The sequence below is a fragment of the Mustela nigripes genome, chromosome 8 (assembly GCF_022355385.1).
Source record: "Mustela nigripes isolate SB6536 chromosome 8, MUSNIG.SB6536, whole genome shotgun sequence".
In the NCBI taxonomy this organism is placed as follows: Eukaryota; Metazoa; Chordata; class Mammalia; order Carnivora; family Mustelidae; genus Mustela; species Mustela nigripes.
The window spans coordinates 28669688-28689546 of NC_081564.1; the positions used below are offsets into that span (position 1 = coordinate 28669688).

Here is a 19859-nt window from a genome sequence, read left to right on the forward strand (position 1 = left end):
GCGGAGGGAGCTGGATGTGCACAGGCCAGGGTGGGGTGGGGAGAGGGGGTGCTGGCATGGGGAGCAAGGAAAAGCACGTCACTGAAGGGGCAGGTCCAAACCCTGGGGGCACGCAGGATCCCAGGCTCTTGCAGGAGTGAGGTGGGAGTTCGGGGAGGATGTCAGGTAGAGGTGGGTCCTAATCAGAATTGAGTTGATCAGGTTCCCCCTGAGAAGACAATGGCGAAACCCAAGGCCTGGAGAAGTGAGCCAAGTGCGGGTATGGGGGTCTGGAGAGGGGGGGCATGGGAGTGAGAAGTGTCTGCCAGGGTCTGGGGTCACCAGGAAGCGTGAGAAGGAGAGCAGAGCCGGCTGTTTCAGTGCTGCTAAGAGAAGAGATATGAGGACAGAGAAATGCCCTCTGGCCACAGGGAGGTGAGGGGACCCAGCCCTCAGATGTCCTCATACTCCTCTCTACTAGGAATGATGAGACAAAGGGCCATCCCAGGGACCAGAGGTTGTTCACATGGTCCTGATGTGGAGAACCCAGCCAGCTGGCAGAAGGACAGCTTCTGAAAAACCCTGTGTCCCTCAGAGCGGCTCTCGTCACTCTGTTCCGCACAGACCCTCTTGTCCCACCTGTGAGTGAGGCAGTGAGGCACAGAGGTTAAAGGGTTCACTCGCCCAGGCTGTGCAGCTGGGGATGGTCACGAACCCAGACTGGTCCAACTGGGAGCCCAGGCTGGGCCTGCAGGCCACACAGATGCTGGCAGGCCTGACGCCCCATCTGGGGCGGGCTGGGAGGTGGAAGGCCACGGTCTGGACTGGTCAGAGCCACCCCAGGCCAGACACTCCATGGCTGCTGACGCCAGGGTGAGGCAAACAAGGTCATTATCAGGTAATGAGCTCATTACTGAGGTCAGGCAAGGTCATTACTGGGTAATGTGCTGTCCCCTGCAGAGCCCCTTGCCTCCCAAGACCGTTCCTAGGGAACGCCTGGGTAGCCAGAGACACCTGGAGGCCAGAGAACAGATCCAGTGCCTCGTAGCCAAGGGGCATTCAGGGGCAAGGTGTGCCCAAATCCAGTCTCCACAGGAAGCCCTGGACCCTCTGGCCCCTTCTTAAAAGGAGGAGCCACCAGCAGCTCAGACCTGCCCTTTAGGCCACAGGTGTCCCATGTACCCTGCTCACCTCCCAGGGTCCGTCACCACGGCCCCCCTCACCATCTCTTGGCCAGCAAAGACTGCTTCTGGGCGCTGACGGCTGGGGACATGGAAGCAAGGCAACAGGGCCCACCAGAGCTCTGAGAGGCAGAACGAACTAGCCCGGAATGGTATCGTGAGCAACGACCCAAGCCAGAGCTGCAGCCTTAGTCTCCTGAAGCACTACCACATGGCCCACACTTCAGGGCCCCAAAGGGACCACAGCCTTCCCTTCCTAAGAGCCCTGGGGCTGAGGCCCAGACCCCAGCCAAGATGGGGGGGGGGGGGTCTTGTCAGTCAGGCTCCCACAGCAAGCAGCCCAGCTGGCCCAGAGATCGGGTGGGCACCTAGGCTCTCGAGTCCATGACGAGGGCCAGGGTCCGTGACCAGAAAGGCGAGTGGCAGCCCACTCCTGGCCCAGTCCCAAGGCTAGCCCATTCTCCTCCCAGCGGGGCTGGTGGCTCAGGAAGAACACACTTCTCGCTCTCCTGGGGGGTCCCCCTCTCCACAGAGACCCTCAGGGCCAATGCAGAGGGGACCCCCATTTGCATCTCCATGTGCCCCCCTTCACTGAGAATGAGGCTGGGCCGGAATTTGGTGTGCAGACAGTCGTGGAAGAAGACAAAGACCACCATGCCCTGAAAGGTCACACTCAGTTCTATCCTACAGGGTTGGCGAGGGGGTGACCTGGGCATCTGCATTGCCAGACGCTCCCATGACGACTGTGAGGCTTCCCTGCCCCCTCCGAGGCCACTAGGGCCCCCTCCAACATACAAAGCCCACTTTAGACAATAAGACTCCCTTTAGACAATAAGACTCCCTCTCTGGGTGGCTGCCAGGATTTAATGGCAACAGAGGACAAAGGTGAGGCAGTTCAGCTGCCCCTCCTTGTCTAGACAGAGGCAGAGCCCCAGGGTTTTCCCTCCTCTCAGGCCCTGAGTTAATCAGTGGTCAAGCCTGCTAATCGCCTAACCCTGCCTGTGCAGAGGGGCCACCTGAAGGCACAGAGCCCAGATGGGGACATCTCCCAGAGTGGTGGCTTCTCACAGTCACAGCCAGCCTCCCCACCCCCAGCAGACCTGGCCCTGGCCTTGGGCACAGAGAGGGGGCTGGAGTGGGGAAGGAGTTGGGCCCTGCCCTGGGCCCCACTCAGTTCCTCTGTGCAGGGGGCTGGGCAGGCTGGGCTGTGAAGATATTCTAGAAAGCAGAAGAACCAGAAAGCAGGCCTGTGTGCCAGTCCCCCTGGCCCAGTCAGTAGCTATGTTCCTGCTTCCTGCCCCATTCCTTCTGCAGCTGCTTCTGTTCCGACCAACTAGCCTAGGCAAGGACTCCCCAGGCTATCCCTTCCCCTCCACCTGTGAAGCTCAGGGTAGGGTCACTGCAACCCATTTCTTGACTATTGCTGCACTTGACCTCAGGGGCTCAGGGTCATGTTGACCACAGCTGCCTGTTCACCCCTCACCAACACCTACCTCTGCAGCCCTCTTCAGGGCCTGGTCAGGGTCCCTGGGGCCTCCCTTTCCAGTCTGCATTCGCTCCTGTGCAATCTGTTTGCCCCATAGCCGTGACTTTGGGAGACTCTGCCACCAGCCATGACCTCACATCTGGACCAGCTGCAGGATCGTCGGCTCTTCACAGCAAAGGCTCTGTTCCTATCACATCCCTCCACTAGCCTCAACAGTCAGAAAACTTTGCGGTCCCTGTGTGCCTTGGCAGCCCAGGCCCAGCCTTCACACCCCTTCCACACCCCATCACAAATCTGAAGACTGTCCGTGACCACCACTCCAGCTCCTACCTTCCGCCGGCCAGCCCCAGCCTTTCCCAGCCTCCCTGCTGTGCCCCCACCACGGATCGGGTCTGGGGGCCTCCTTCATTTCATAGTGAGGCTCAGAGGAGGCAGAGCCCCTGGGTCACACAGCCTAACTCCAGCAGGCGTGGGGAAGAAATCCAGGGCATTTTTGTCTGCAGTATTTTAATTACTGAGGAGAGGGGAGCAGGAGCATGGTTAATGAGGCTTTAGGGACCAGCAGAACCAGATGCTGGAGGTCCCAGGGGATCAAGTGACTCAGCAGGAATGGGAGGGTCCTGCGGGGTTTGATGGAGTGCCACATTCTCACCTCCATATGTACCTTCGAGAGAGGCTGCAATGAATGAATGAATGAATGAATGAATGAATCAATAGAGGGGATCCAGAAGTCTTCATGGTGGCCTGGGGCCAGGGCTGTAAAAGAACAGGGTTGGCTGCCTCAATCACACACACATGGGCACAGAGCTACATAGTGGCGAGGCCCCTGTGGGCTCTGGGGACGCAGGTCCCAGTGGTTGCCTTGCCATCACCCTCCCAGCCCAGCCTGGATTCATGCCCACAATTTGCTAACTAGCCCCTAGGGTTTGGTGAGAACAACATGCTGGGCAGAGGGATACCACCCACGGTATCCACGACCCTGTCCATGACCCTGTGATGGACCCAGGCAGGTGCAGGGGTGAAGGCACTGGGGTGAAGAAGGGCGGAGTACAGCAGTGAGGAGTGCCCGCGCGGGGGGGGGGGGGGGGGGTAGGTGGCAGAGACAAGAAAGCCAGCACGGATGGCTACGAGGGTCTTGAATGCCAGGCTGAGGAGGTGCATGGGCTGACTAGGGTGAAGGGCAGAGGCCCTGCCCTACCCAGGACCTTCAACCCAGGCTCATTCACTCATCTCCTCTGGCATCCAACATCCCGTGTGTTTGGTACCTCTGAGAACTCAGTGACCCAGTCGCCCGGTGCTCAGGGACCCTACTGTGGATTCAGGTGGACAGAAAACAGAGCCATTTAAAGTTGGGGGCAAGGGTCCTGAGTCACCTGCTGGGGGCTGGGGTGGCCAAGGAAGGCTGTCCCAAAGGGGGGGAATGAGTGGGAGCCACCAGGGAAATGGTGTGGAGTAGGGACATTCCCAGCAGGAGAAACAGCCTGAGCAAAGGCCCAGAGGGGTTGAGGTTGTTGGGTAAAAGGCAACATGGCCAGAACACAGTGGGGGTGGGGTGGGATATCCAGCGGGTCCCTGAGGACTGGGGCACAGCAGAGAGCCACCCAAACCCCTGAAGAGCTTGAGTGGGGGTGCCCTCGAGGAGGATGGGTTCCTGCAGCTGTGGGGGTGTGGCGGTGACAGGGATAATATCGGCCTGGACTAAGTTATGGAAGTGGGACTCTAGTGAGTGAGGAGGACTGGGCGGGAGGGTCCATAACCGCTGCTGCCTTCCCCTGAGTGCGTTGGGGTCAGTAGTTGGGAGTAGAGGGTGCGAGCCCGGTTCCTGACTATGGTCTGAGAGCCTAGGCTTCTCTGCAGCCTCATTCCACGTCCTGTCACCCCCTGCCCAGAAACCAGTCCTAGCTGCTCAACCCAGCGAAGTGCAGTCCCCGTGAGCAAGGCCAGCACTCTCAAGCCTGCCTGCATTGTCCCGCCGGGGTCCCCTGGGTCTCCATCCACCCGCCTCCTCCACCCCCGCCCTACCGGAGTTCCCCGGGCCAGGCCAGATCCCCCGAGGCCTCGGTCGTTCCCACAGCCGTCCCGGGGGGCCCCTCTCCACGGAGCGTCGCCGGGGCCCCAGCGGTCGCTAGGCTGCGGGCTGGGGCTCCCGACCAGGCCCGGCTCCGCTGGCGGTGGCGGCTGCAGCGCAGATGGCGGCGGAACCCGGGCGCCCGTGGGTCCAGGCGCGCACCGCATACGGCGCAAGCGAGGCGCTGCGACGGGCCGTTGGCCGCCGACGGGACCACGGGCCGCAGGCCAACGGGCCGGGCCCTGAAGAAACCCGCGCCCCGGGTCGCCTGGCTCGCCTGCGGGGCCAGCTCCGGGCCGAGGCGGCGGCGCGGGCCGACGAGCCTCGGCTGCTGAGGCTGGTGGAGCGCGCGGGGGCCGCGGCCGGGGAGGCCCGGGCGCCTGGGGCCGCGGGGCGAGCGGATGCGCGCAGCAGCGGCTCGGTGTGCTCGGTGTGCGGAGAGCCGCGCGGCGGGGCCACCTACCCGGCGGGGGTCCTGGAGGTGAGCGAGCGACGGCTGCAGGAGGGCCTGGCGGCTGTGCGCGCCGAACTGGGCGCGGGGCTCGAGGCGCTGCGCGCGGAGCTGCGTGCGGAGCTGGACGCCCTGCGCGAGCTGCTGCCGCCCCCGCCGCCGCCCGCCCGCCGGGAGCCCCGCGCCGCCCCCCGCGCCGCGCCCCGCGGCCCAGCCCTGCTGCGGGCGCTCGGAGCCATGAATGCCTTGGCCGCGGCCGCGAGACCCGCGGACGACATCCCGGACGGCCCCGCGGACGGCGGCGCGAACAGGGCCCCGGCCAGGAAGAACTTCAAGAAGACGCCGGTACCGCCCGGGGCCGCGCAGGGCAGCGGGGATTGAGGGCGGACCCCGCCGGGGGTCACCGGGACCCGGGACAGATCCACCCACCTCGTGGATGGAGAAGGAGCCTCAGACGCCGTCTGCTAGAGCTCCGGCCTTGGGATGTAGCTATCCGGACGCGAAGAGCCTGGGGACTCCCGGGGATCAGGTCTGGGGAGTGCAGACGGCTTTGCGCCTGAGACCCAGTCCGGGCTGGAGGAGGGGCGGAGGCCCTTTTGGCCTTAAACCTGCAGAAGGGTCTGCCTCAGGGGAGGGTGCCGGTTTTTTCCGCTCTGGGGTTTTTGTTTTTTGTTTTTCTTAAGGGTCTTGGCCCCAAAGCTGGGCCTCCAAGCACTGAGATAATGTGTGACCCACACTTAACTCAGCAGACATTAGGGGCACGTGGGTGGCTGGGACATTATCACCTGGACACAGCTTCACTCAGGACAATGCTGCGCAGATGTGCAGCCGCAGTCCACAGGCCATGAGCTGGAGGGCAGCCATGCTTCACTACTGGCCAGCTTCACTCTACTGGTGTACCCAGCTTGTCACTGCACAGTAGTGCCTGGACACAGTGGCGACTCATCTTAGGTTCGCTGTGGATGGTGATGCCAAGGACACTTAACCCTTCACCTAGTCACAGCTCTCCAGAAAGTGTCGCCCTACACTCAGTCTCCACAACCTAACCTCCCATTATCAGCTAGGCTCAGTTTCACTAGCTGTCCTTGTTACCAGGACCCACTCACCTACCACAGTCTGCAGCAGAATGTACGTTTAAGTCACTGTTTAACCCGTACAGTGGGGTCGGTCAGCCAGCTTGTTTTTTAAAATAAAATGTGTAGTCTAAAGACTTTAGTAGGTGGTGTTTCTAGGACCTGCTAGTTTTTCTCCATGGAAATGGGGGCACCTTCTCCCTCTCAGAGGAATCAGAGGAGGTCTCCACGTTCTGGGTGGCCGGCTGGGACTGGCTGTGGTGGGGTAGAGGAGGGGTGTTGAGAGGTCTCCCCGTTGTGCAGCACACCAAGGCCTCAGTGGGCTTAGGGTAGGAATGCAGGGTCCGTGGGAGAGGCAGTGCTCTCCTACCCCCCCCCCCCAAGGTACGTGAGGGCAAGGTCACTCTGCATCGTTTATTGTGGGAAGGGGTTGAATCTGGCTCCTAGGGGTCCTGCTGGAGCCACAAGTTGAGGCCCAGGCTCAGCAGAGCCCCATGCACATGGGCTAGGAACGCAGTGGGGACCGAGGCTGCTGCACGGATGGAGGCACCGAAAGAGGCCAATACCCTGCGCCCCCCTAGAGGCTGCTGCGGGCGGAAATTCTCCCTGAGCGGTGTGGGGCTTGAGCCAGGGAGCCCGGCCTGGGGCACAGTCTGGAACTGGGCCACCTGGGGTTTTGGGGCAGAGACAGATCAAGACGTGGGTGGCCTGGGGTTTCAGGAGGCAGGGAGGAGGAGGGCAGCACTGCCCAGGGAAGAGGTTGAGGCCCCACCTGCGCGCGCCCGATGGGGACCGGGTCCTCGAAGACCGTCCAGACAACCGCAGGTTGGCAGCCAGGTGTGGTCAGTGACCCTGCGTAGCGGTAGTAGCGCAAGAGGCTGGAGGTACCCGGCAGCAGCGAGGCCAGTGGAAAAGTGGATGTCAGATTCACTGAGGCCCCTGGGCAGGGGAGGGGAGGTGGGATTGGAGTCAGCCTCCCTGTACCCAGCCAGTCCCCACCTCCAGCACCCCTGAGACACCACCACCGCCCCCCCCCCCCCCCCCGCCCCCGCCCCCGCCGCCCCCCCCCCCCCCGCGGCCCATGACCCTGTGGCTCCTCACCGCGCTGAGACACGTTCTTCAGGCCCGACACAAGGGTGGAAAAGTTGGCATTGTCAGTGTCCTGCTCCTGGGGAGGAGACTCCAAGTGAGACGGGCTCCAAGTAGACAGGTCTCAAAGGGGGAACTCCAAAGGGATCTAGGGGAGACTGTAAGTGGCAAGAGGGTATGCTCCCAGTAGAGGTCAGCTGGGAGATCTGGGGGAAGGTCACCCTCCACTGACACTGCAGACCCAGGACCTCTGGCTGGCCCCATCCTCCTACAAACCTTATGCACTCCCCCCACAGCTTGACAGGCCCGTTCTGCCCCCTTTGCAGACCTCCTTTCTGGGAAGCACAAGGAGTCACAAAGCCCCTCTCTCCCTCTCTTACTACCAAGGGCTCTCCCTCACCGCCAACTGCACCGCCAGCACGGCTAGCCCGTCGGGGTGACTTCGCGCCTCCCCCAGGCTCTGGTACCTCGTGTTCATGTGGACCACATGCATCTGGAGAGGCAGAGATCATGAGAGGTACCAGCTGTCCCTTCCACGGGCCACTCCCGCCACCCTACCCCATGCCCAAGCCCACCTCCATGGGGCGGCGCTGCCCATCCAGGCTGTGCTCTGAGCCTGCTTGCCCAGGGCCTCCCCAGTGGAAGTGCAGCTGCAGCGCGCGGTAGGCAGGCAGGGGCAGCCCAGCGCCCCGAATCTCCAGGAGGCTCTGCGGGCCAGCGTCCACGTGGAGCACCACTGAGGATAGGGAAGCACGGGACTCTCTCTTCCACCCCGCCCCCCACCCTTGTGCTTTTAGGGCCCAGGGTGCCAACACAGGTCTCCTTTGGCTAGTCTGCTCCCTGGCTGGGCTTCCACGGAATTGGTACCTCATTTGGGGTCCAGGCCCCTCTGCGGGTCAGACAACAGGGGAATACCCACCCTGCAAGGACTGGGGACAGGGTGACCCTCCTATGGCTGGAGTTTTGACCCAACACAGCTGTGTGTGATATTGGGCGGTTATGATGACATCCTGATGCTGGGGAGGGCACTCTCTGACTTCTGGGAATGTCCTGATTCCTAGTCCTAGGGGGCAATGGCTGATTGCTATTGTTGGAGGGTGGTTTCCTGTTGGAGGTGTCTTTACTAACATGTATGGATGTTCCTGTGCTGATTGTGGAGATTTTGATCCTTGTGTGTGCGAGGGTGAGGAGGGGCAGGTAGTTCCCACTCCCAGGTGGTTCCTGCTCCTGTCTGGGTGGCGGGGGCGGGGTGGTGGTGGCCGTTCCTGGTCCCAGGTACTGACCTGTATGGCCATTATTCTCCAGGGTCCATGGGCCTGCAGGTGCTGAGTTGTAGCCTTGGAAGATGAAAGGTCCCAGGGTGGGGTCCCGCTGGACTAAGTGAAGGTCAATGTTGATGGGGGACTGGGCTGGGCCCCCACAGGCAGGGGCCATCTCCTTCCAGTGGGTGGGCCCTGAGGAAAAAGGCTAGGTAGGAATCTGCGGATGGGTTACGGAGGCAACTTGGGGGTACAAAGAGGAAGACAGTGGTCCTTCACACATACACAGAGAATTGCCCAGCCTCAGGAAGCTTGTCTCTGCCTCCCCCCCCCAACCCCCAGACACCTGGACAGGTCACAACTGCAACACACACCCTAACCTAGCTGGATCACAAAGTTTATAACTCTCAAACAGGCAGGCCATACTGCAATCACCTGCAGGTAGACTGTCCCACAGAAAATGGGGGTGGAGGGGTCCCCTGGCCCAAAAGCCCCACGCCCACACGGGGCACCTGAAACACCTGCTCACACATGGGCTGGCCACACTGACAGGTTTATAGGCCCCACCGATACGAACAGCTTGGTACACGTGCAGGACTGGAGGTCACATCAGCAACAGACCTGGACACACATGCAGGGGGACAGTCACAGCCAGCTGCTGTGACCCAGAACTCCAGACAGAAATGTGCAGGGACCACAGCAGCTCAGCATGCACACCGCTTTTGGGTCACGCTAGCACCAGACCATCACAGGACAGACATCCCACACAGCTTCACACGATCCTCTGTCCTCACCGCACTTCGGGTCCTGGGAGTCATAGCACCAGGTGTCTGCGGACAGGGGACAGGGTACTGAGATGAGGGACAGCCATCTGGGTCCTCGTCACGCTCCATCCCAGCCAGGGTCCAAGAATGGGGGTGCAGGGCTAAGGCCAGAGGAGTCCGTCCCAGACTCCAGTATCTCCTCCTCCCAAAGAAACCCCCCAGTGGTAGGGCTTAACGGGGTGGGGGGGGTGGTAGCTACAAGGGAGTGTAGATTCCAGAATGGATGCGCGGGCCCAGGTGCTCACCACTCGAGTCCCCGCACACCAACAGTGGAACAATGAGGAAGGTGAGTGCAAAGCCTTGGGAACGCATGGTGTAGCTGCTGCAGATTCCGGAGGACTGACTGGAAAGTGCCAGAGGACAGTGGGGGTAGGCAAGGCAGCTGTTTGTTAGTGGGGAGGGTGAGGGGAGTGGCTAAGTCTTGAGGGCTCACTGGCAGGCCACTGCAGAGAGGGTCTGAGGGGGTGGTGTCCAGGCAGGGCCCCTGGCAGGGAAGACCGAGGTCTGAGATCACCAGGCACAGGCTCTGATCCCAGGGCCGAGTGCCAGCCACAATCACTGGTATTCACTGGAGCAAAGCCTTTTAAACGGAATCTCTCAATTAATGGGGGTGGCGCTACGATGCCCATTTAAAGATGAGGAAGGAGATGGAGGCTGGGGGCCGGGAGTGACATGCCAAGGCCACCAGGCAAGGACAGAAGATGAAAGGGGAGGGCACCTTGAATCCCAGTGCTCTGGACTCTTGAGGCTGGGGTGGGAGGGTGTCCTTCCCTTCTGCTGTGGGCCCGAGACCACCATCTGCCCCAAGACCACAGCCTCTCTTGTATAGGTGTCTCCGCTGTACACCAAGGGCAAGGCCTTCCTTTGGGGGGATCATCCCACCATCTGGGAAGCTGCAGCTCTCCCACTGATTCACACCCCCCCCCCCAGGGGGGGTACTTCAGGCTTCTGCAGCAGCTCCTGAGGCCGACCCCGCCTCAGGCTGTGGCCTACCCCGCCTCAGGCTGTGGCCTGAGCCTGTTCCCTCAATTTGCTGTCCTGCAAAGTGGGGCTGATCTCTTTTGTCCCTTGGTGTAACCAAGAAGGTGACAGTTTGGAAAGAGCTCTGTATCTGGGCATGTGTGTGCCTGTGGGTGTAAGCACAACTGGGCCAGGAGGTTGCAGGGAGGGTGGTGGGTGGGGTGATACTTTTTTCCAATCTCCAGAGGGCCAGACTCTTCCCACTTTGGGGAAGGGGCACTGTCAGCAAAGCTGATGGCACTCAGGACCCCTCACCACCCCAGCAGGTGTGTTCAGGAATGAAGGAACTGTCCTCGAAGCTCCTAACCCCATCAAGGGACTCCCTGTTCTTTCCTGACCCTGGCCCCTCACCCACCCAGCCCGTGGGCCCCCAGTGCCCAGCCTGGAGCCAAATGCCAGGCGGCTGGGTTAGGAAGGTGAGCACAAGGGCCCACTTGAGGTTGAGTCCCTGTGGGTACCCTTTTGTTCCTTCATCACAAACTGGGGAATTCCTGAAAGGGCCATGGTCAGAGAGCAGAAGGAACAGGGCCTCCTGGAGCCCTGCACCTGGCCCGGCTGGTACAGATGCTCTGACCCCTCCACCCACCCATTCCCACCACCGTGTCATGCAGCCCCGACGTGTCTGGAGTCTCCCGTCCCCACCTGGGTCACACCAAGGACTGACCACACCTCTTCCAGAACACAAATTTATTTGGCATTTGGATGAAATGGTTCTCACAGCATCTTAAGAAAAGGATTAGTGCCAACCCAACCAAAAATAAACCCAAACTAAAAACCCTTAGTGAAAGGAAAACATAAAAAACAGGCATCGAGACAATGTACAGTATGGACTCCTTCCATACTCCTCCACCTGGGGGAGGAGGCCCCTCCCAAGAGCTTGGCCTGTACCTCTGGGGGCCCAGTCTCTCTCAGGAGCACAAGAGTCGCAGCTACTAGGGTTGGCCTCAGGATTCTTCATCGGACCGTGGAGCACAGTCAGATCTTACAAAAGGTGGTAGCTGGACAGGAGGCTGAGGACAGCCAGGCTGACACCAGCTCCCCTCGTTCCTCTCACAACCGCCCCCCAGCGGAGGTCAGCTCCGGGGCACCGACTCCTGCAGACACAGCAGGTGGGGGTCTGGAGTAGCCCCGCACATGGGCCTTCTGCCCGGCCCATGGATGCAAGTGGGCTGAGCACCCCAGCGCACGACAGAGCCCTGTGGCCAGTCCAGAAGCAGGCTCGCCGTTTCAGCTCACTCCCTCCTCAGCACCTCATGTGTGCCTGATTGGCCCCAGCAGTCCTTCAGTCCCCACAGGAGCTTCCCAGTCCCACATGGTTCCGAGGTATGGGCCAGGGACACGGGAGCTGGGAAGGACTCTCAGCTATAGAGGTCAGGCCCTCTGTGCTCTGCTGGGACGGACACTCCAAAGCAGACACGCTCAGGACACTCACCTGGCACAAGTAAGACCCGTGACTGTTCTCCAGCCCTCAGCTGCCCCGAGCCCAGCAGGCTGGAGGCAAAACACGCTTCCTGCTTGGTCTTCAGCGGCCAGTGTGGGCCGTGAGGGCCCAATACGCCATTCTCAAAGTGGCAGCCCTTTGGCAAGGGGAGCTCCGGCCTGCTCAGCATGCAGCCCACCTGCCTCCCACACTCTGGGTCCTGCAAGTGTGGACAGGCAGTTCAGACTTCACACCTCTGGCCGGCTCAGGGCATGACAGTTTCTGTGGGGCAACTCAAAAACCTCACTCCGTCCTGGAGGAACACAATGGGTTTCCAATCGGGAGAGTATGAGAACGTGCCACTGAGGTCTGTCACCACAGAGCACTTCTAGTCAACCCTCCAGTCACTGCACGCTGGTCTGGAAAAGCCACACCGGGGACCAAGCACAGGGCTCCATGCGCTCAGCCACAGGACGGAGGTACAGACCTCGCTGAGCCTCCGGGCCACCCCAGACATCACAACGGGCCTGGGAAATGGGGGCCCCATACCCGAGCTCTGGTGTACCACTACCACCTGCAAAACTTGGACACATATGTACACACATATAGACACACGCACACACACAAAAAGAAAAGATCCAGACATTCAACGTAGAAAAGATATGGATGTGCTAAAAATCGCACAGAACCCGCTTAATCTCGAAACCTCAGAAATGCTAAAAGCCCCATGTCAGGAGATGGGACCGCTGCCCAGGAGCAGGCAACAGGGTCCCTTGGTCCAGAGGCCCCTGCGCAGGGTACCCTGCACCCTGAGCTGCTGAGGAGCATGAGAAGGTGGCATGCGGCCACTGGGCACTCAGCCCCAGCGGTGACAGTGTGCAAGGAGATGGACACAGCCCAGGGCATTCGTTTCGGCCACCCCTCCCCACAAAGAAACAACCCTTTATGGCACAAACATGATGGGGTGGGGGGGCAGGCCAGGCCCAGAGGCGAAATCAATTAAGAGTGGGGGCTCCAGAGGCTAGCAGACAGGAGCTGGCTTAGCTCCCAACCCCCAGCAGAGGATCCAGGGCCAGAACACTCATGCGTGGCTAAGGGCCTTGGCCCAACTCCAGGGCTGCCTCTTGGGGGAGCCATGCACAGCAATGCTGGGGAAAAAATGGCAGAGTGGGACCAGGGCCTCCTGGCACAGAATTGGGCTTCAATGAGCCCAGCTAGACAGAGTGGAGAGTTCAACCTCCTTCCAAGACCCTCTTTCCTCAGGGCCTCGGGCACCAGAGGCCCAGGCCATCCCCCAGCCTGGGGAAGGGTCACCCTTGATGTTTACAGCTGGGGTGGAGTGGAGGGGATCCTCAGAGCAGTCATTGTGGTCACCTTCAAGACCGTCTACCCTCAGGCAGACTAGTACCCAGACAATACTGACAGTCCACAAACATGGTGGTGCCTGGAAGCGCCCCTCCCACCTCCTGGCCACCGGGGCCGTGTGGCTTTCTGGCAGGCTCCTCTGGACGGCATGCCACAGCAAGCATGCCCACCAAAACCAGATGTGGTGTGGGGCCCATGCCCACGGTGCCATCTTTGTTCCCTACTTCTGAAACGTGTGGTCTGAACGAACTCCGTCATTCTTCTGCCATTTGAAAAGAAACAGACAGGGACCAACAGCTATGCATGTTTCTAGAGCCCTCCAGGAGGCCCAGTGCAGGTGTCTGCTCCCTTGGGAGGCCGGTGTGGTCTGTGCTGCACATGCGTGCGGTCAGTGGGTTTGCGGCCGTGCAGCTGGGTCCAGGCTCACTCAGGGGCCCTTTAAGTCTCCCACGGGGATCAGGATTTTCTTGACAGCAAAAAGGTGCTCTCCGCCCGTCGGGGCCTTGGGCTGGGCCATCCTCTACACCACGGTACTGAGGGAATTGCGGCTATGGCGGCCGCCCCCCGGCAGTGCCTCTGTGGCTGGGGTGCTCCCACTCTGGCCAGGGTCAGGGGGCACCAGCAGGGCACTGCTGCTGTCAGCTGAGTCTTCTAAGTCGGCCAGAGAGGGCCCCGCAGTGGGCAAAGGGTGCTCCAGACGCCGGGGTGACGCCCCTTCACCGCCACCATCCCCTGGGCTCGGCGGCCTGGCCTCTGCCGGCTCAAAGGCATCATCGTCTGCAGGGAGACAAAAGGGTGTCAGCAGGATGGTGGGCCTGGCACAGGGGAAGAGGGTGGGCTGGGAACCAGGGGACGCTCCTCCTGCCATCACCCCTCACCTCTGCCCACCTGACAAGCGGCCAGGTACAGGGGTACAACTAGGAGCAAGCCATGGTGTGTGGTGTGGGGGGACATAGCAGTCAGCAGAACGAAGTTAGGGGAGAGGGAACATCCTCTCAGACTTGGTGGGAGTCAAAGCAGGGCATCCCTGACATGAGGGAGTTACTGGGCTGGCAGTGGCCAGGCTGTTGCTGGAACATGGGGATGGGAATGCAGGAGACAGGGCTGGAGCAGGCAGCTCGGCAAACCTCACAGGGGTTTGAGGGAAGCTTTATGGCAGGCCACTCCATTCAGTGTGCCTGCTCCTTATTAGCCAGTCCCTCTCTGAAAGCTTGGGCATGGGGGCCCAGCGTGCCCCTTTTTGCTGGCTGGCCTCCCCCAGCCCCAGGAGTCCGTGACCCTGCTCTGGGGAGACTCCACACAGGCAGCTGGATCTCTTGCCCTCCCACAGCGGCATCCCTGCCAGGAAGCCTGTTGTACCCTGACCCCCCCGAGAGCAGTAGGAAAATCCGTGTGTGCAGGGGTCACATCCAGGTCCTGCCCACAGACCACAGAGGAGTGGTCCCGGTGAACACAGCATGGCTGGCCCCATGACACCTGTCCTGCTGTGGTACATGGGTGCACAGGGAACCAGCCACCTCGGGGTAGGGCACCGCCCGCTGGTACGCTGCAAGGGGTCGTGTGTAAGAGACAGTATTCACACAGCGGCAGATGGGATGGGACACCTGAGTCGCACACCAGGCACAGGGACAAGCCAGGCAGTGGTGAGGAAGCCGGCACGGCCTTTGTGCAACATGGCCCTGTTAGGAACGGGCTTTCAGGGTATCAGACGGATAACAGATCTGAGTCATTGGGGCGAACATCACAGAATCAGTGCTTTCTCCAAAGAACTGCTTCCAGACAGGAGGCAACGTCATGATGGTGTCTCTTGAGCTCATGACACATACACGTGTCTTTAGGGCCAAACAGTTGGCTCTGGGTTGGCCCCTGTAGCTCTGGGTTCGCCCTGTCCCCACAACGACCAGCACCTGGCTCCCCAGCTCTCCACAAAGCCCAGCTGGGTACGCCCCAAGGGCTGCTTGCTAACAGGTGTTCACAGGAGGAAGGCCAGTGGCAGTGTGACAACTGCCAGCAGTCCTCTGCATGGGTAACCCTGGGAAGAGCCCGCCTACCGACACATGGCAATATCTTCCACCTTAAATGGAAACCCAAGGGAAAAGCAGAAGACCAGGAGGAAGTGGAGGTTCAGGGTCCTGCGGACTGGGGGGGAGGACCACTGGCTGCACACGGTGGAAGGTTAGTGACGTGCTGCTCCCTTTCCCTGTGGGGGAAGCACCTGCGGGGTCGTAGAACACGCTGTCAGGGTTGATGGAGGCCTCGTAGGGCGGCGGCGGATCATCGGGCTGGTCGATGTCTGGGTACTTATATGCGGTGTAGGGAGGCGGAGGGTCGTGGAAGTGGAACGTGCCGCCTTCCCCATCGTCAGAAAGGTGTAGTGGCGTGAGGCCGGTGCCGAACCCGTCTGGGCCGTAATCAAAGCCAGGGATCCTCCGGCCAAGGTTGAAGTGGTGCACTGCACAACCACAGGGAGACAAGCAATAGAACCACGTCACTCAAAGGCACGCAGCTCAGTCCCCAAGTCACTCACCTCCTCTCGAGGCTGGACCTGCAACCCCAGGCCCAAGGGGTCAGGTATCCTGACTGTCACACTCGTATGCCCAGCTTGCCCACCCGGACCCCCTCCTTCAGTCCATTCCTGGCCCTAACCCATGTGCAACCCCTCACTACTTCCTGCCACTTCTGCTGCCCAGCCATCACCGCACCCTCCCACCTGAGGGTCTCTGAAGCTGACCTGGTGGGAACTGAGGGTCTGAGGAAGGACTACGCTGGCTCTCAGTGCCCTAAGGCCCCCAACTGCAGCTGGCACAGCCCCTCAGCATTCCTGCCACCTTGACTCAAGAGCCCTCGGGCCCTTGGGGTCTGTAACCATCCCACCGCTCCCCACATGGACTGGGGGACTGGGTGCTGGGGAGCCTGGCTTGCTTGCTGAGACAAGGAGCAATTCCAGCTCTACTGAGGGCACAGGCCTCTCACTGCAGAGAACTTGGGCTGAAGAGGGCAAGTCACACCCTAAGCTGCCTAACAGTTCTGGGTATCTGCTGCTCTGCCCCCTCTCCACCCCGCAGGTGGCCCACTCACAGTCCAGGGTGCCAGAAAAGGTAACATCACTGATCAGAACATGCAACAGCAGCTGTGGGTCCTGTTTCAAGGCCTGGAGGGGCGGGGGAGCCTGGGGGCAGCTGGCACTGACAATGTGTCCCTCCCTTCACATATCTAGGGCCTGATTTCAGGTCCCCAGGACAGCTCCTCCAGCTCCTCAGGTGCTGGGGACAAGCTGGGGCATCCCTATCAGTATCTTCTCCTTCTTCCTTGCCCCTTCCTGCTTCCTGTGCCCTCCCAGTCTCTCAAGGGGACCTAGCCTGGAGTGGGGCCTCCACTGGGGCTGTCATTGGCAGGGCGAGCCGCACTCACAGTTGGCTCCGATCAGGGACTCAATGCGTTCCCGCCGCCTCTGGCGAAGCCGGTGGACCATGAAAAGCAGCAGCGACAGGATGAGGAAGGAGGAGATGCAGCTAACGATCAGACGCATCCCACTGGCCATGGAGTCGAATAGGCTGTTGCCATCTGTTACAGGGAGAGGAAGGAAACCGGCTGTTCTCTAAGAGGGGAGACTGACCCCCAGGTGCTTAGTGGTACGGGAAGGCCACAGCCTTTCACCACCAGGCAGGTATGTGGAAAAGGCAAGTGCTTCCTGATTCCCTGCACTTGATCTTGGGAGAGACAGAAGAAATGAAACAACTCAAAGTAATGAATACTGCGCTAATACCAAAGAAGAGACGCAAATTGTGGGCCAGGAATAATATCTTACCTTCCAGCCTAGCACTAAGTTCCATTCAATGAGCCCCTTCTGCCTAAGAGGCTCTGCTATAGGTCCCTGTACCCCCAACCACACAGGACAAAATCAGGCACATGTGACCAAGTTCCTGGACCCTAGACCAGGGATGCTCACCTGGGCGACTCTGTAACTCCCAGGGAACATGTGACAACATCTGGAGAGACTCTTGGTCCCCACCAACCCCTCAAGGGTGGAGGCACTATTGGCCTCTGGTGGGTAGAAGCCTGTGGTGCTGCTCAGCAGCTTGCCAAGCACAGTAAGGGCCCACGTCACAGTGCTCAGTCCCAAATGTTGACTATGCCCACACGGAGAGAGCCTGCCTTGCCCTGGTGCCCACCAGTGCTTGTCCGATGCTTGCTGTGGGGGGAGCACACGTGGTGAACACTGGAGGAGACGTGAGGGAAGAGAACTTGCGCTGGCTGAGTGCCTACAGGGGGACAGACTTCCCCATGGGCTCTCACTGAGGTGAGATGGGCCACTCATACCAAGTCACAGACTAATAGGACCAGGAAGTGGTCCCGAGAGTACCTGCCTCCACGGCCCAGAAGGCAGGCCACAGACTGTTGACTTCCAACTCTGTGACAGCCATGCAGGCAGATCCCCTCCAAGGAGACACTCCATGACCAACAAGGATTCCATGTGAGAGGCCGGGCTCCCGGGGCCCTTCTACTGCTTCTGCTGGCCCAGCCAGCTCCACACCATTGCAGATGGTCTGAGCTCACTCTTGCCCTCCTCCCACAGGGCCAGGGAGCCTCCCTCAAAGCTGCACTTATTGCTGACAAAACTTGGGAAGTAAACATGTATAAAGGATACATCCTCTCCCCAATTAGCTGCTTTTCTGGTGCCTCTGATCCTCTTCCAGTGTTAAGGGAACATTTTGTCTGTCTGTGGGAGGACGACTGTCAGCTCAGGGGGCTGCTGACATGTCTGTTAATTGGTGGCCAGCTCAGAGATCCCAAGGGGGCACCTGCTTAAGCAACAGTCCCTTTGCAATGACTCTTACTAATCACTTCCAAAATAAACTCAAGGACACAGTAAAGGTCCCTGACCATCCCTCCATGGTGATTACCAGGAAGGAGGAAGCATCCCCTAGAAGAAAGCCACCTGCAGTCAGACACAAAGAAGACAGCACTGTCCTAGGAGACAGAAGCCAGTTCTTGGGTCCTTGGGGACTCACACCATGACTGGTCAGCTATCAATGTTGCCTATCCCAAGGTCACAAAGATTTTTCTATGTTCTCTATTTTCTTTTAATGTACTTAATTTTTTTTAGAGTATATATTTTTCTTCTAGAAGTCTTACAATGTAAGGTTTTCTAGTTAGGTCTTTCACCATTTTTTTTTTTTTTTTAAAGATTTTATTTATTTATTTGAGAGAGAGAGAGACAGTGAGAGAGACCATGAGAGGCGAGAAGGTCAGAGGGAGAAGCAGACTCCCTATGGAGCTGGGAGCCCAATATGGAACTCGATCCTAGGACTCCGGGATCATGACCTAAGCTGAAGGCAGTTGCTTAACCAACTGAGCCACCCAGGCACCCGGTCTATGACCATTTTGAGTTAATTTTTATACATCGTAAGATGTGTAGTTAAAGGTATATATGTATGTATGTGTATATATATATTTTTAATATGGATGTCCAACTGTTCCAGCACCATCTGTTTAAAGATATCCTTTCCCCATTTAATTGCCTTTGTACTATTGTCAATTATTAGTTGACCATATAAGTGTGGGACTATTTCTAGACTATTTTGTTCCAGTGATCTACGTGTCTCTTCTTCTGATAATACCACACTGTTTTGATTACTATGACCATACTACTATGACAGTAGGTTTTAAATCAGGTACCATGAGTCCTCCAACTTTTTCTTCTCAAAAACTGTTTTAGCTAGTCTAATTTCCTTTGCCTTTCTACATAAATTTTTATTTTTTTAAGTTTTGTTTTGTTTTAAATTTCTAAGTAATCTCTACATCCAATGTGGGACATGAACTTGCAACCCTGAGATCATGAGTTATGTGTTCCACTGATTGAGCCAGCCAGGCACTCCTCTACATAAATTTTAGAATCAGCTTGTCAATGTCTGTAAAAAGTCTGCTGGAATTTGGGTTAGGACAGCACTGTATCCATAAATAACTTAGGGGTAATTAACTGCCTAATGATATTGAGTCCATGAACATGGTATACCTCTCCTCTGATGTCTTTCATCAGTATTTTATGGTTTGTGCATATATTTGGAAGACTTATGCCTAAGACATGTTTTTTGGTGCTACTATAAATGGTACTTTTTTTTTAGATCTTTAAATTTCCAACTATTCACAGGTAGCACATATAAAAACAATGGAATTTTGTATATTGACTTTGTATGTGGAGACCCTGCTAAACACACTTAATTAATTTTAGTAACTTTCTTGCAGCTCCTTTGCGATTTTCTATGCAGACAATCATATCATCTACTAAAAAAAACATAATTTCATTTCCCCTTGTAGTCTGGATACCTTTTCATTTTCTGGCACTGCCCTTGACCTCCTGTAGAACCCTAAACAGAGTGGTGAGAGCAGACATCCTTGCCTTGTTGAAGGGGATACTTTCCCAACATCCCAGTTTGGGTGGCAGTTTCTCTGTCATTGTTGGAATACAGGTACTTCCCAGGAGAAAACACTCAGCTTGGGAAGCAGGCAGGAGCCTGCAAACATAACACTAAACAAGAGGCAGGAATAAGCCCTGGATAAGCTGCTCTGGCTGCACAGGAGAATGGCCTGCAGCAGCTATGGTCTCAACCAGATGCCCTGAAAGCCCTGTTTTGCTGAGAAGT

At 58.5% G+C, this 19859-nt stretch overlaps 3 protein-coding genes and 1 long non-coding RNA gene across 8 annotated transcripts in view; 1 reads left to right on the top strand and 3 right to left on the bottom strand.

Moving 5' to 3' along the window:
* The window catches only part of LOC132023876 (uncharacterized), a 42120-nt gene extending 35787 nt beyond the window's left edge, over nucleotides 1-6333 (bottom strand). Inside the window, exon 1 of the long non-coding RNA XR_009406076.1 lies at nucleotides 5595-6333. This is a non-coding gene — a long non-coding RNA (uncharacterized LOC132023876). The remainder of the gene's footprint in view (nucleotides 1-5594) is intronic.
* LOC132023875 (protein FAM246B-like) lies at nucleotides 4784-5601 on the top strand. Its single transcript, XM_059410003.1, has one exon. It carries the CDS (start codon nucleotides 4836-4838, stop codon nucleotides 5544-5546), a length of 711 nt encoding a protein of 236 aa, XP_059265986.1. The 5' UTR covers nucleotides 4784-4835; the 3' UTR covers nucleotides 5547-5601.
* Nucleotides 6334-6638: 305 nt separating the features above from the next.
* On the bottom strand, nucleotides 6639-9908 carry LOC132023877 (carbonic anhydrase 15-like). 3 transcript variants are annotated; one of them, XM_059410004.1, is made up of 8 exons: nucleotides 9656-9896; nucleotides 9381-9416; nucleotides 8611-8781; nucleotides 7903-8063; nucleotides 7728-7820; nucleotides 7340-7406; nucleotides 7011-7177; nucleotides 6639-6906 (listed from the first exon to the last, which is right to left on the bottom strand). In XM_059410004.1, exons 1-8 carry the CDS (start codon nucleotides 9720-9722, stop codon nucleotides 6682-6684), a joined length of 987 nt encoding a protein of 328 aa, XP_059265987.1. In that variant the 5' UTR covers nucleotides 9723-9896; the 3' UTR covers nucleotides 6639-6681. The 3 variants fall into 3 exon arrangements, with proteins under 3 accessions (XP_059265987.1, XP_059265988.1, XP_059265990.1); XM_059410005.1 differs by lacking the exon at nucleotides 7728-7820 and having other exon boundaries at nucleotides 9656-9908; XM_059410007.1 differs by lacking the exons at nucleotides 9381-9416; nucleotides 9656-9896 and adding an exon at nucleotides 9208-9367.
* A 1194-nt stretch (nucleotides 9909-11102) lies between these two features.
* DGCR2 (DiGeorge syndrome critical region gene 2) overlaps nucleotides 11103-19859 on the bottom strand; it is a 94056-nt gene continuing 85299 nt past the window's right edge. For all 3 annotated transcript variants that reach the window (XM_059409049.1, XM_059409050.1, XM_059409048.1), the window contains 3 exons: nucleotides 16627-16779; nucleotides 15431-15667; nucleotides 11103-13992 (listed from right to left, as the gene is read on the bottom strand). In XM_059409049.1, coding sequence (XP_059265032.1) covers nucleotides 13736-13992; nucleotides 15431-15667; nucleotides 16627-16779 — 647 coding nt within the window. In that variant the 3' untranslated portion in view covers nucleotides 11103-13735. The remainder of the gene's footprint in view (nucleotides 13993-15430; nucleotides 15668-16626; nucleotides 16780-19859) is intronic.

Bases quoted from the DNA above. Each gene is read 5' to 3' on its own strand.
- LOC132023875 (XM_059410003.1), top strand. From the start codon at position 4,836: ATGGCGGCGGAACCCGGGCGCCCGTGGGTCCAGGCGCGCACCGCATAC.
- LOC132023877 (XM_059410004.1), bottom strand. From the start codon at position 9,722: ATGCGTTCCCAAGGCTTTGCACTCACCTTCCTCATTGTTCCACTGTTG. The intron at 7,178-7,339 runs GTGAGGAGCCAC...TCCCCTGCCCAG, and splicing joins GAAGAACGTGTCTCAGCGCG to GGGCCTCAGTGAATCTGACA. The intron at 6,907-7,010 runs GTGGGGCCTCAA...CCAAAACCCCAG, and splicing joins TCCCCATCGGGCGCGCGCAG to GTGGCCCAGTTCCAGACTGT.